Source organism: Lissotriton vulgaris, chromosome 5, assembly GCF_964263255.1.
Source record: "Lissotriton vulgaris chromosome 5, aLisVul1.2, whole genome shotgun sequence".
Lineage (NCBI taxonomy): Eukaryota > Metazoa > Chordata > Amphibia > Caudata > Salamandridae > Lissotriton > Lissotriton vulgaris.
The window spans coordinates 1,500,080,554-1,500,096,634 of record NC_141693.1 but is presented as its reverse complement, the minus strand read 5'-3'; the positions used below and the strand labels follow the sequence as shown (position 1 = coordinate 1,500,096,634).

General features: G+C 43.4%; 1 protein-coding gene across 1 annotated transcript in view; it reads right to left on the bottom strand.

Moving 5' to 3' along the window:
• Positions 1–7,136, bottom strand: part of CIMAP3 (ciliary microtubule associated protein 3) — a 145,564-nt gene extending 138,428 nt beyond the window's left edge. Inside the window, exon 1 of the mRNA XM_086920387.1 lies at positions 7,019–7,136. Coding sequence (XP_086776513.1) covers positions 7,019–7,034 — 16 coding nt within the window. The 5' untranslated portion in view covers positions 7,035–7,136. The remainder of the gene's footprint in view (positions 1–7,018) is intronic.
• Between the last annotated feature and the right edge of the window lie 8,945 nt (positions 7,137–16,081).

Genomic DNA, 16,081 nt, shown 5'->3' with positions numbered 1-16,081 from the left:
CACATGGACAGATGCCTGCGACCGCTCGTTTCACAAAATCAAACATGCTGTCAGCACTGCCATTAACCTTGCCTAATTTGACGCAAAAAAAACGGACTGAAATTACTGTTGACGCCAGCCCGGTGGGCCTTGGGGCCATCCTGGCACAATATCAAGACGACTCGGATCAGCGCCACATCATCGCCTATGCCAGTCGCAGCCTCACCGATACTGAAAAACGATACTCTCAACCTGAGAAGGAGGGCCTGGCAGTGATCTGGGCCTGCGAACATTTCCATCTATTTGTTTATGGCAAGCAATTTACCATCTATGCAAAGAATTGTCGTGCTGTTCCTAACAAAAGGACGGATTGGTACAGTCAGTGATGTGAATGGATTATGGGAGGGTGGTTAGAAGTTCACCCTGGGAATCCATATTGTTGGATTTAATGCCCTCACACACCCTTTCAGGTGTCATGCTTCATCATTTGGGCTTGCTCCTCGTTGGGTCGGCGGTGCAATACCCAACGGGCGACACCTCAAAGAGGGGCTCTTTGGCGGAGATCTTTTTCCAACTGCCGTATAGATGAAGTGTGGGTATGGGGCCAGATGTAGGTGGTAGACGTGGGTATTGTGGGTTAAAATAAAGCTAGTGGTACCAAGAGTACTTTTATTCCGAGGGCCACTGCTTTGGTTTAAAAATGATTACCTTGGAGGAGAGTAAAGGAAAATAATGTTTCCAACTCTGATCCAGAGGTTGTTGTAGTCAGGTCAACATGTTTCACGCTATAGAGAGAATATCAAGCGATTCTTCAGGACCACGTTTGACTATGTTAGCAGGTATCTAAGTGTGAGGAAAACTGTCTACTCTAATTTATATATGGTGTGGTGTATCTATGCTCCTATGGCTACCACAGAATATGTTTTTCAGGGAGGATAACACTATTATATTACCCTTCTTGCGTTGCGATTGTCAATACCTGTTGAGAGAAGGGCACAGACATATCACAACAAGCTGTTGATCAAGAGATACATCAATGACTGTCATACTTGTGCATTTACATGCCAGTGATAGTCGGTGTATGTCGAAACACCATTGTCTAAGTGTAGCAGGCACTCTCAAAAAGGTGATAGTTCTGTGGGAGTGACTTGTGAAAATACAATCATACTCGAAGGTTAAAGAATACCGGTGTGGTATCCTACAACTATTCAAAACTCACCTAGTATTATAAACAAACAAACAACGACAGTGTCCAGCGGGTAAAGCTTCAGGGAGATCTTCCACCATAAGGCTGTATGTGTAGGAGGAAAGTCTTAAAAAGCTGCTGGTTTTATACAGATTCGTTGGTGAGAATCACAATTTTGTAAACACATATTCATAAGGCAACATGGTAACTTTAAGTATCTAGGTTTTCTGGTTGAATTTCGCTAGGCCTAATACTAGCGGGGTTTACTGGTAAAAGGAAAGGTTTCTGTGTTTAATTAATCCTTGATTTTGATCAACTGTATTTGTTACAACAAAATTAGTCAAAATTGGCATAAAGGATCTCTTGTCAGTAGATTAGTAAATATCTCTGTACACCTAATGGCAAAGTGTGTCAGGAGGGATGCATTGGTGTTCATGTGCATTCCCCATATATCAGAACGCTTGTCAGAAGAGCGGGAGTGGGCTAGGGCTGGTCTGTGTAAAACGAGAGAGAGAGGCTCCTCGGTGCAGTGCATTGGTCCATACCTCTATTACTGTAATGGGAAAGTGTGTTAGAAAGAATGCCTTGATGTAAATGTGCATTCCCCGTATATCGGAACGCTTGTCTGTAAAGCGGGAGTAAGCTAAAGCTAGTCTGTATGACACGAAGGCTCCTCGTTGTAACGCATAAGCGTGATACCGCAGCGGTTAGCCATGCGTATATATCGCGCTGCCGAAGCCGTTTAATTTTCGAGTCTGTGTACCGCATGTTGCTCGAGCGGTATATCAGAGAAATGAGTTGTGTTTATGTGGCCATCTCGGCTTGTTTACTGGGGTGCCCGTGGTATCAATGGATATATTGGAGGGAGGCATAATATCAGGGATGTTTCCCGTGCGTGATTGTTTTTACCTCGCCCCATTAAACCCAGTACTGCCAGCGTGCCTGTGCGTTTAGGGTTAGGCTGGTTGAAAGCGCTATCCTATTTCTGCATGTTTATATTACATGTTGGGCTATGCTTGGGGAGTTCTCGTATTTCTTATCACTTACTTGGTAGTATCCTGAGCTGCACGTATCACACCTACCCATCGCCGCTAGAACCGGGTGGATGGGTGGTGTGTACTGACTTCCTGTTTATATGTTCAAATCAGGAAGCCTCTCATTGGGTCTCTTTGCATGTGTAAACCGGCATAGAGTTCGTGATAAATGTGTTTAGGAGGCTATCTTGAATCACCGTATATAAGGTGGTTTAAGTAAATAGAAGGAGGACAAGAAACATTTAATTAACCGTTTTATACCGTCATCGTAATTGCGACGGATCTTATTTTGTATATGTGTATAACCACAATAGCGCAATTATGTTTATTTGTTCAAAGCTCTTGGGTGATACAAAAAATGTAAAACATTTATGTTTTTAATCCCACGGCTAGTGTAAATGATGTAAACGTGTCGGCCATATTGGAATGGTGTAGTTAGTATAGAGAGGGTTCGCACATTGTGAATTGCAGATGCAGATGACCACTCCAGTAAAAATTTTTGTGTATTCTCTCATTTATGGTTAAGGTCTCTTATTGGCTTTGAATACCGGAGTACGGTCGCGTCCAGAAAAACAATTAGACAATCATAGGGTGGTCCAAGGTATGTCTTCGTTCAGACCATTACGGTCACAAGACAACCTATGGATCCACCGCTGTTCCTTGTGGAAAAGCCCATCTTTGGAGGTATATGGGCAGTTTTCCAGGAGTAGCCATTGAATTGAGTCTGGGCAGTGGTTCCTTTCCAGGAAGTGTTTACACATTTTTGTGTTGTCCTTTTTGCATCTAAAATTGCTGCGGTGTTCAGAAATTCTGATTTTAACATTGCGTGTCGTCATGCCAATATAGTATAAATTGCATGGGCATATGATCAGATAGATGCAATTAGTACTATTGCAATTTGTGTGGTTTCTCATTTCCCATTTGAATGATTCAGATAAAGTAATGCATTTGTACTTTTTGGTGAATGGGCATGCTGCGCAGTTACCGCAAGGATTATGGCCATAATTGATGTATCTCTTGATCAACAGCTTGTTGTGATATGTCGGTGCCCTTCTCTCAACAGGTATTGACAATCGCAACGCAAGAAGGGTAATATAATAGTGTTATCCTCCCTGAAATACATATTCTGTGGTAGCCATAGGAGCATAGATACACCACACCATATATAAATTAGAGTAGACAGTTTTCCTCACACTTAGATACCTGCTAACATAGTCAAACGTGGTCCTGAAGAATCGCTTGATATTCTCTCTATAGCGTGAAACATGTTGACCTGACTACAACAACCTCTGGATCAGAGTTGGAAACATTATTTTCCTTTACTCTCCTCCAAGGTAATCATTTTTAAACCAAAGCAGTGGCCCTCCGAATAAAAGTACTCTTGGTACCACTAGCTTTATTTTAACCCACAATACCCACGTCTACCACCTACATCTGGCCCCATACCCACACTTCATCTATACGGCAGTTGGAAAAAGATCTCCGCCAAAGAGCCCCTCTTTGAGGTGTCGCCCGTTGGGTATTGCACCGCCGACCCAACGAGGAGCAAGCCCAAATGATGAAGCATGACACCTGAAAGGGTGTGTGAGGGCATTAAATCCAACAATATGGATCCCCAGGGTGAACTTCTAACCACCCTCCCATAATCCATTCACATCACTGACTGTACCAATCCGTCCTTTTGTTAGGAACAGCATGACAATTCTTTGCATAGGCGTACTTCTAGGGCACGTAGTGACTGGACCTTCTGTTCTCTATAGAATAGTAATCGCCCTCTACTCCTTACTTCTTGATACCTAAGCAATTTACCATCATCACTGACCACCAAGCACTTGTTACTATCTTTGGCAATCCTAAGGCCAAGATGCCTCCGCGCATTGAGCGTTGGGGCCTACGCCTCCAGGACTACATTTTCACCATCGTCCACAAGCCCGGGAAGTCGGAAAACCCAGCAGACTTCATGTCCCGACACCCCAATCTCACCACCAAGGAGGTACGTTCTGTGGCTGAAGAATATCTACACTTTGTCATTGACACGGCGTGTCCTCCAACAGTTCCTCTTGAAGCTATTCAAGAAGCATCCATTCAAGACCCAATTATCCAAGACGTCACAGAACACATTCGCACCAACTCATGGCAACATGTGAAAACAGACCCAAGTCAGAAGTCTCAGGAACTCATGGCGTTCAAACACATCCATGATGAACTATCCATCAGCGAAGACGGCCTAATCCTGAGAGGGGGGAGGATCGTCATTCCTCAAAGATTGAGACAAGGAGTGATCAACCTTGCTCATGAAGGTCACCGAGGGATAAGTGCCACCAAGAAAGCTCTACGGGAGCGTGTCTGGTTTCCGACACTAGACCTGATGGTAGAAAACACGCTCAAAGACTGTATATCATGTCAGCTGGTCAGCCGTGACGAACCACCAGCCCCCTTACAAATGTCGGAATTACCTGAAGGAGTGTGGCAACAAGTCGCCATTGATTTCTTCGGGCCCCTCAAATCAAGTCAATACATCATTGTCATCATGGATGAATACTCACGATTTCCTTTTGCACACCTGATACCATCTACCAAAGCAACCGCAGTAATTCCAGTACTCGACAAAACCTTTGCAGCATGGGGCATCCCACTGCGAGTCAAGTCAGACAACGGACCCCATTTAATGGCCACGAATTTGCAGAATTTGCAAAACACCTTGACTTTAAACATCAAAAGATCACACCATTATGGCCCCAAGCAAATGGCATGGTGGAACGATTTATGGGAACTCTGAAGAAAGCAGTACAGCAAGCGGAACTGACTCACCGAGACATTCAGCACTGAATGAAGTGTTGAGGGCATATCGCACCACGCCCCACAACACTACCAATCAATGTCCAGCCACTCTAATGTTGGGAAGAGTTCCTCGCACTAGACTGCCCACTCTGGACAACATGCTCCAACCCCAAGCTCCAAACATTGATCACGAAACACTGGTCAACATAGACTATGGAAAGAAACTGAAGATGAAGACATACGCGGATCAACGTAGACATGCAAGAACCGCAGACATCCAAGAGGGAGCAGTCTCCCTCTTGGATGTCTGTGTCCGGCGTGATCGAAGGACAAAAGCAGACAGCCGCTACCTCACACATCCCTTAAGAGTCAGTCGCCGAAAAGGAACCATGATTACGGCGGAAGGCGATCACAAGCGGATTACCCGTAACATTTCACATTTTAAGAGATGCAGCCCTCAGGGACAGCATGGAAGTCAATACTGGGAGTCCTCCACGGACTCAGATGGTAGAAGCAGGGGTAGTGACCACAGTCATTCCAGTCCGACAAGACGGGATCACCCCACACACCACCAAATCAGGACACCGGAACAAGCTGATCGACCCAGACGGCAAACCAGACGGCCGGAGCGCCTCATTGAAGTGATTTAAGACACAGTAAGACTTTGTACAAAAGGGGGAGATGTCATGACGTGACTGCCTGACCCCTGTCTGCAACAGGACAGGCAGTGGAGGAAGGGGCATGAGGAGGAAAGGAAGTTAAGGGATTATGGGTTAGTTAGGATGTGAGCATAGAGAAGTAAAGACGTGCTTCACACCACCTCTTGGCTCCTGTGTCTTAATGTGGGGGAAGCGCGACACCTCCCACCCTCCCTGGGTGTTGGGACTGCATCCCCTCTCCGACCCCACTCTGCTCTCCTGTTTTATTTTGTTTTTTTTGGGTCTTGACCTGAGAAAACCTAATATGTGTATATATATGTATATAGAGATAACTCTAATCACTAGTATATGCAGTAGACCTTTGCACTCTATACCATTTCTATGTGACTCTTAGAGTAAATCCATTTGTATCTCTTTCTTGAGTGACTTTATAACTTGTACATTTGCAATTTTTCTTTTTTGTTTGTATCTCTTCCTTGTGTGACTTTACATCTTGTATATTTGCAATTTTTTTCTGTTTGTATCTTTTATGTAACACATGTAATCCTAAATCCTTATGTTTTGCAACTGCTTCTTATGTAAAGCACTCTGACCCCTTCGGGTAAAGTTTGCGCTAAATAAATTTGCATTAAATAAAAATTTAAAAAAATAAAAACTCCCCCACCAGCAGCAGCAAACGTTGGCAGCTACACTGGCAGAGGGACTGCATTGTGCTATTTAGCGCGTTCAGGATCCAGGAGCAGCACGGGATACATAGTCCCCAGCGGTGTGGTGAAACACGGCACGGCTTACTCCCCCACCAGCAGCAGGACACTTTGGCATCTACTCAATCAACTTGTCTTTAGTGGCAGTACTACAAGCGTTCAATCTTCTAAATATCTGTTAAAAACTGAAAAGAACGAAAACCATAAGCCGCTTAACACTTGAGACTACCGTTTAATTTTCCATGTTAATGATGTAGAAGACAGGATGACTGTCTGATTAATAAAATAGAAGACAGACGGATACCTAAAACCCACTAAAAATCTCAGTTTGACTCCACAACAATCCGCCTCTATCCGATTTTTCATAACAGATTTTAAAAAACTTCTCTTCCAAAGACGCTTTAAGGAATAATTCAACTCATTTCATCACCCTCACGGCCGCTTTCCATTCACATGAGCTCAACTTTGTAAATATGCATTCTATACCTGATTTAACCTACTTTTGCCACCTTTAATCTTTTAATAATGCTGATTGTATATGTAACTTGTTAGTGTGTGAATTCCATCACGTGTACCTCGTGTAAATTACTTTATTCTATTGTAAAACGCTCTGACACCTTAGGGTAAAGTTCGCGCTATATAAAACTGCAATAAATAAATAAATAAATAGCTCACCTAGGCCCTCCTCCATGCCGCCGACTGATTCTGTTTAGTATCGGTAACTATGGAGATCAGGGTGGTGCCTACAAACTCCTTACGTCTACCTCCTCCTTACGTCACAGACACGCCTGTCTCACAGTGGAGGAGGAGCCAATGTTGGAAGAAGGTAAGAACCTACTGGCATATAGCCTGACTATAACATGTCTTCCCATTTTATTCTTCCAGTGTCCAACTAGACACTGAACGGAAGTGAGTGGGCGTGCCATTGGTGTAATCATTGATAAGTAGCGTGGTGCTGCAGCGTATGACATTTTTTTTATCTCTCTCTCGGAGATATTTTGTTCCGTTTTGTATGAGGGGCTCCTTTTTTTGTTTTAGTGCGAATTTATGCTGATTTGAAAACGTATGTAACGCTAACTGTTCTGAAAGGGGCGTGCGATTTTTTTTTGCAAGGTTACTGTTTTTACGCTCGAAACGCTTTTTTTTAATTTGGCGTGTTAATGTGTAATTTTTTTCAGTTAAAAAAAAAGTGTACCTTGAGTGAATAAAAAAGAAATAAGAAAATCTATTTCAGGTGAATCTGCATGTTGTAAATTTAAAACTTTCTCCACTTACTTCCGTCGTCGTGTTAAAGTAACACTAGTGATTATTATTCTTAGTTACCATTTCGAAGTCTAGGCCTCTTTTTCCTATAAAACCCATGGATCAGTTCAGCCTTCATGTGTACTTGTTTCTGAACGTAATTAAAAATTTCAGAGTATCCTTAAAATGGTTTAACATTCTGCTTTATTTAACTGCGTTAATTTAACTCCTGGTTAATAACCACAGAGTAACCTTCGTTTAGGAAGAAGGCAATGGCGAGATCTGTTGAACATAGCTGCCAAATTTTCAGATTGCTTGTGTGATATTTCCTTGGATTGAGTGACACTCAGTGACCAAATGTGTAACAATTAAAGTGCCACTTTCTTGCGAGTAAAACGAAGCAATAGAGTGAATGGAACGTGCCAAATATCAGAAATAATACCCATATGAGCAATGATGAGTTCTAAAAATATATTGAAACTGCTGCAAAACCTCTGAAATGGAAGGTTAAGACTTGCTTTTTATTGAGCGCTAAATGTCAGCACGGTTTGCAGCAGCCTGTTTTATATTGTGTGTAATACAATTTTTAACAACGTGAGAATTCACTGTTTTCAGTCGCAGTGTGACCTTGCAGCACTATAATACAGAAGTCCCAATTTTACTGTACACCAAGCATGACTCCATTCTGTTTCACTCAGGTTACCCAAAAAATCTCTATAGTGATTGTATTAACCAATTGAATTAATTATGAACGTGCTTGCCTTCGGGGTGAACTGTAGATGTGATCCTTGGCAGCCCTTTTTGGATAAATGCGCTCCCTGTTATTTGTAGACCTAATCCTATTATGCCAGTATGTTTCACTCTCACAATACCTCATATTTATTCTGTTGGTGGGGCAGATTAGATTGTTCTGCACATGTGTGATCTGCAGAGACTGATGCACACCATGCTTTTTGTACTATACTTTTTGTACCCCTAACGAAACCTCTAGTGTCCCACTCTAACCAATGAAGACCTGCACCCCACTTGTATATGCTCGCTATACAGTACAGGCTTTTTCTACCCCCGATGCCCTGTGTCTGCGAAGAGGCATGCCCTAAAGGATACTCAATAGAGAGCAGTAGCAATCAAATTCTGCAGTAGGGGACAACGGATGCACTCTTCAGTGTCTGCCCCATTGACATGCAGAAAACCGCTTTTCAAAAAGGCAGAGAAGCACATCTGCACATGCTGTGTGATACTCTTAATTTACATGCACATGTCTGAAACACGTCCTCTGGTCCACACAATATAAGCTCATCTGTATCCATCTATAATGTTTGTTTCTAAAATGCAAACTTGTTTGCATATGCACACACCGCTTTACATATGAATGTACAAGATCAGACTACTACAATTTAGGGACACTGGAGGTAAAATGCAAACATAAAGACATATTTAGCCATTTATGACAGTAACAAATCCGCACTTTAGGCTCATCCATGCCTACACTGAAAAGCACCTAGTGTGTGTTCTCCAACACGAGGAGTTGGGACCTATTTATTAACTCTTCCTTCTTAGCCGCATCCAGGTGTCCTTCATAGAATACAAGTGGCCACTGTAAAGATGCCTCCGTTAAAGGTGAAGCTCTTAAGTTATCCTACTGCGTGTAGGTAGATTGCCTGTGTTTTTCTCTTCCATTGCTATATGTAGTGCTCCTTAGCTTTTACACACTGAAAACGATACGAAGTAATTATCATAAAAATAAAACCTGTGAAACGATTACCTCACCTGTCAGACACTGGCCTGAGCCCCTACCTAGTCTGTCCTTCATACTGACCCCAACGCACTGTTTTACCCTCTGTAATCTGCCACTGAACTCATGCGAGTTCTTTCTTTTCTTTCAAAAACTTTATTCGATCATTGTAAAATAATCGTAAAAGTGCAACAGTACATCACAACGCTTACAATTTACAATTGCATTTTATAAGCTTTCAGTTACAAAAGACATACTTTTCCTAAGAGATACAGATTTTAAAATATATACAGCTGTAAAAAAGCACACATCAGGTTTGGCAAGTGCGAATAAAAGACTCGTCTGTTTTCACAGAGGATACCTTATACTTTTTTAAAAGTGGTTTCAGATAAATAATCCGGAGTTGTAAGTAGTAAGGGCAAATCAGTAAAAAGTGCACAGTGCTCTGTTTAGATGATCCGTCACACGGGCAAGGAGCTACAGTGTGAAGTTGGATGTGCGGACAGGCAACAAGCAGATGAACAGACCCCATACGTAGTCTGGTAAGGACATATTGATGTGATCGTATGGTTACCATTTTTAAATATTCTGCGAAACCAGGTTCAGCCAAATTATATGTATTATAAAAACAATGAGTAGAGTACTGACTGGTGGCAGAACAACGCTTTTGTGCCTTAGCCCTCAGATACACGTGTTTTAACTCATTTTTAGGGATATCCAAGGCACAAAGGGGGTGTTCACGAACATTTAGCTTAAAAACATCCACAAATGTGGAACATATATAATTGAGCCTGGGAATCAGGTTGTACTTATCAAGGCGGAGACGGTCATTAATAATTTTTCTCGTGAAACTGGTCTTTTCTTTTAGCCAGATAGACCTCCATACCAGTAGGGGTCTAAGACCAATAAGATCTGTAAGATGTTCCAAACCAACCTCCTGGTGTATCAGTCTGGTAGAGGCGGAAGATGGTAAACAGAGGAGTTTCTTAATGAATTTGTTTTCTTCGACCTGGAGTAGATGATGATTACAATGTCCCCATAACCCTGACCCATAAAGGGCCAGCGCGACACATCTGTGACGGTATATGTGTAACATATCAGAAATGCGCCTTGAGCCCAGTTTAGAAGCAAATTTAAAAATACCAAATGCACTTTTACCCATTTTTGCCCTAACATTGGTCATCTCATGAGACCAAATACCCCCGCTATTAAAAGTAATGCCTAGATAACAAAAGCTTTCAACCACTTGGATCATTTGGTCCTTGAATGAAAAGGGTCTTAGTTTATTAACTTTCTTTCCACAAGTCTAAATGAAAGTTTTTGAATTGTTAATCTTGAGTTTTCTCCCATTAATAAAATCCTGAAACTTATCCATTAATTTCTGCAGCCCAACAGGGGTTCTGGATAAAAGGACCGTGTTGTCCGCGTAGAGCAGAACTGGAATTGATATACCCTCAGCGGACGGAACATTGGCATTAACTGAACGCAATTTTAACTCAATAGCGTTGATAAAAAGGGAGAAAAGAAGAGGGGCAAGAACACATCCTTTCCTTATTCCGGACCTTACTCGAATGCTTGAGGTACATTCGCCCATTGGCCCAAATCGGATATTAGCGGACAGGTTGCCATACAAATGAGCCAAAAAATAAATGATTTGAGGTGGGGCCCCCATATTCAATAAGGTTTTCCATAGGAGACCATGGTCAACCAAATCGAATGCGCTTGATAGGTCCGCAAAGCAGAGGAACAGCGAACCCTGTTTTGCACGCGTATATTTGCCTATAATAAGGTCTAGGTTGATGCACTGTTCTATAGTGCCTAACCCCTTGCGGAAACCAAACTGGGAGTCCGCAAGGACCTCGTTCTCTTCAACCCATTCCTCCAATCAGATCAATAAACACCCTACTCATTATTTTCATGGAGGAGTCGAGGAGGAAGATAGGAGCGAGGCCAAGAACTATCGCCCTATCTCCCTTTTTGTAAATGGGAATAATAATCGACTCTCCCCAGGACTGTGGTGCAGAGGCCAAAGCTACCGCGTTAAATACTTTAGTCAGCAGGGGGCTCCATAATGTTACATCAGCTTTGTATAGGTCCACAGGGACCCCATCAGGGCCGGGGGCCTTCCCTCCCTTGCTACACCGGATGGCACTGTCCACCTCAGCAATTGTAATGTTAAGCGATGTAGGTGGTCTAGGGAACGCAACCGCGTCACTCTCTGTAAATATCCCTCCTGGGTTAAATATGCTAGAGAGGTGGGATACCCAGTTTTCCTCACTTACTTGGGCCGAGAGCACTGGGTATACCTCATCGTGAAGGAAGGGGCTATTAACAGTATTCCAAAATAGCTTAGTATCTCGGAGATCTACGGCCTTGGACATATTGTCCCATGCTTCCTCTCTTAACTCCTGCTTCCTCAAAGTTCAAGTGCATTTTATAAGTGCTTCTTAGGGATCTGACCACTGCCCTATCCCTGGGCTTACTAGCAAGGGCGTTTTTTAATTTTTGTAGGGATTTTGTACAAGCCCTATTAAACCACCCTCTGGGAGCCCCTTGTCCCTTTGCCTTATTCTTAGTCAATATCTGTTTTGTAATCGCATTAATCAGTTCGAACCCAGATAATATACTTGTCGGGCATGTATTGAGCTCAAGACAGTTTTCCACCTCTGGTAGGCATGCAGACACAATTTTGGCCAATAGCTGTTCCTCATTGTGTCTCCCCCATTTAATCCTAGGACCATTTGGTCTATGCGGGATTACATCCGCCATTATTCCATGGGATACCACAGCCTTCTCCCCCCACATAAGCAAATGTATTGTAAGACAATTATGGTCACTAAGAGCCAAGTCTAATTCTTCTGGTACAGTACACAAGGAGTTTATACTTACGGAGGCTATAAGATAGTCTATGATAGTGGCAGAATTCCTTCCCACAAAGGTTGGTAACGGATTGATCTCGTTATCTTTCCTTGGTGACAATATCATCAGATCCAGTTTAAGTAAGAGTGTGTTGAGTGAGTTCCCATAGGTCGTGTGTATAAAATGGGCCTGATCCTCCCCATCCTCCCCTCCAATACCACATACCCTTGAGAAAGAGAAGGGGCACATATGAATATTAAAGTCACCAGCCCACAGAATTTCAAAAGAAATACCAGTTTGCCCACACAGATTTTCTACTGCCTCCTCAAGTTCATCAAATACTTCAGAACTGGAATGGTTAAATACATTATTATAGTGGTTAATTATTAAGACATTCCGACCGCCATTGTGCTGCAGCCATAGTATCTGTGAGTGTGAGCCAACTGTCATGTGTATTTTGACTCGTGCCGGCACACTCACAGACAACAGTATCACCAGCCCACCTCTAGCTCTACCCATACTGGAACTCAGGGCCGGACAGTTATAGGCGGCATAGCCTTCTAGGATATCTGCAGTGCACCACGTCTCTTGGAGACAAAGAATATCAAATTTGGTGACAAATTCAGACCAGCCCAGGCTGTCCGTCTTGTTACACCACCCTGCAATGTTCCAACTTATTAGCTTATACCCTTTTCCTGGGGTACTTACTTTCCCAACAGTATGTATACTCCTGACAGGAAGGGGCGTTTGCCCATTCAGTTGTTCAACTGGAGACATACATATTACGTTCCTCGTTACATCAGCTCCATTGTCAATGCCCTCCATACTGGGAGAATGTATTCCGCTTCCCTCATCCCCTGGACTCAAAAAACATCAGTCACAGTCATCTAACCCATTAAATATATCAAACCTATTTGTAGTCTCCAATGGCGTGAATGGTTTTAAATGGTTCATTCTCCCATTGGTGGTTGTATTGATCCTAGTAGGTACAAAATTCCATCCATAGGGATCAGGTGCCGGTACAGAGTAAGGCACATATGGATGGTTCCTGACATTTTGTAGGGTCGAAGGGTAGGTATTAGAATGAGCCTGTATTTGCGGATATTGAGGGAATTGATGCTGGGGTGGAAATACCACTGATCTCTGGTAGAAATATGTCAGTGGTCGGGGAATAATACGATTATTGGCATTTCCAGGTGGCCAGTTTAATATAAACTGGACAGCTTGTTGGTCTCTAAAATTCACCACCACTATATCACCTTCAGTATCCTTGGGTCTTCCCCCCCAACCTCTGGAGGCGGTGGACATGTACAATTTCGCCGCTGATATTACTTGCGATTGGCCTGTATAAACTCAGCCAATGCATTATCTTATTCTTTAATTGGGCAAATCCTTCCCGCTTATTCTTTTCCAGCTCGGGTACCCCTGTAAGGACTACCACGAAAGGCACTGCTTCCGGTGGAAGTTCTGGGAGGGGGGCCCTATTTAATCTCCCCCGAGTATACCTGGAATTTTCTCCCTCCCTAGTTGGTATCCCCATAGATGTGTTACCCGGACCCTTAGGTGGTCTATTAGCTGATATAGCCGGGATCGGGTCGGGTTTATTAGTTGGTAATATATGGGGTGGGTTGTGTTGCTTATTATTATTATTATTATGTGGGGGTTTCAAAGTCAAATTCAAGACAGGGGATTGGGGCAGGTGTAATAGATTGGGTAGGCGGTGTAATATTTGGCATGGCATTACTTACAACTGACTTTGTAGGGGTTTCCTTTTTTCCCAGTTCCCGCTCTAATTTCGCTAGTCTTTCTTCCACCTTAGTCAACTTTTCAATAATTGCTAGGGAGTAATTCCTAATCAAACACTCGATGCTTTCCAGTGTAACTGAATTATGGGTTACCTGAGGCACAGTATCAGCTGGGGGATGTCAGTATTAACCTCACTATCTATCTGAATAGGGGGTAGAAGTGATGGAATAGGGTTAATTACTTCAGGTGTAGCTATTGGGGCCTTATCACTCCCAATTGTGGACTTGGTCTTTTTACCGAAATCAGTATGACTCAGCTTCTGTTGTTGCGGTTCCCCCCTTTTTCTCCTTTTTTTGGTAGGCGGTGGGCCATAATTTCTTAGTGGCATAGTTAGTTGTAGCACTAAAATCCAATTAGGCCAGCAGCAAGGTCCAAGAAAGTATCCCAAAGCAGCGTAGCAGGCAGGGGCTTTTCAGGCTGTAGGTGGGGCGGGGCGAGCAGGGAGAGCGGCCAGGTCACAGGTGGCTCGGGTTACCAGGACTCCTGGGAGATGTAGTCCTGTCCCGACGCTCGCAGCCCTGCACTCACCCGAACCCTCACAGATGCAGTCCCAAGCACATAGACGGCTGTCACATCGCAGCGGGACCCGCAAGTTGTAGCGCTAAAATCCAATTAGGCCAGCAGCAAGGTCCAAGAAAGGTATTTCTCACATTCTCCCAGATTCCTTGGTCTCATGAGGCTCTCACCTCGGGTTGCTCCTTGCCGAGTTGTTCAGCGGCAGCTGCCAAGGATGAGACCGCGTTTTTGGATAAGACAGAGTGGGCAAGAATGCACACGAAAGAGCTAACATGACTGTCTCGGTTTGGGGCTGAAAATTATATAGTGGCTGGGTACCTGTTATTGCACTCCTTGTTAGTAGTTTTTATAAATGTATACAGATGCTGTTAGACCTTGCAAAGAGAACAATTATGTAGCAGATGAATGCCAGGGAACTGCTTTTAAGATGCTGGTGTGTTAAACACACATATATGTATGTATGTATGTATGTATGTATGTATGTATGTATATATATATATATATATATATATATATATATATATATATATATATATACACACACACACAGAGGTGGGAATTAATCTGTGCTTTAGGCAAAGACGTTGCTTTTGTCAGCAAACGAAAAGCACTTACAGATATTGAGGGCCCTGTTCAAAGTGCCACTGAAGTCCGCATGAGGACAAGGTGTGAAGGTTGTAGCCTAACACCCCAATCAGCAGCCCTGCCCACTCGGGAAAATCCAGAAGCCCCACATGGGTCTACGAGATGCCGGTTGGGCTGGCAGTCAATTTTTTGTTAATTAGAAAAATACAATGTATCCCTGTGTTCTGCCTCACCATGGCAGCGACTATTGGCCCGGCACAGGCAGGCCTAATGCCTTCCCAGGCAGAGCGGGTAGTACAGAGATATGGTACTGCACACAAGGTAATTTTAGTGTGCCTCATGACCCCCAAAGCATGTCAAGGTGCTATATATGCGTTGCCAAAGCATTCTAATTTTTATTTATTTGGCTCATTTATAAAGCGCATGAATTTTCCCCACATGGGGTATCTCTGCGCTAAAGACTATATAGGTAAAGTCGACTAGCTCAGAACAGGAATGTCTTCAACTTCTTCCTGAAACTGAGGTAATTGTGGGTTAATCGCAGCGTCTCGGGAGTTGGTTCCACAATTTGGGCTCAAGGTGGGAGAAGGCTTTACCTCCCCATTTGGTTTTGTCGAAGCAGGGGATAACTAGTAGGCCTTTGCCTTCCGAACAAAGCTTGCACGAGGATACTGTCGATTTATTTGATAAGTATGATGGACCAAGCTGGTGGAGACCTTTGAAGACTAAGCATCAGATTTTAAAGTGAATTCTTTTGCGAACCGGGATCCAGTGCAGTTTGTGGAGAAGGGGAAGGGACGGAGTGCGGCAGGGGGAATTGGTGATCAATCGGGCTCTTGTATTCTGGATTACCTGCAAGGCCTGTAAGGCGGAGTCTTTCGCTGAGATGAGAAGCACATTACTGAAGTCCAGCCGACTTAGTACCAGTGTCATACGGGTATTGAGGGGGAGGAAGTGAAAGACTTTCCGTAAGAGGCTGAGGGCATGGAAGCAGG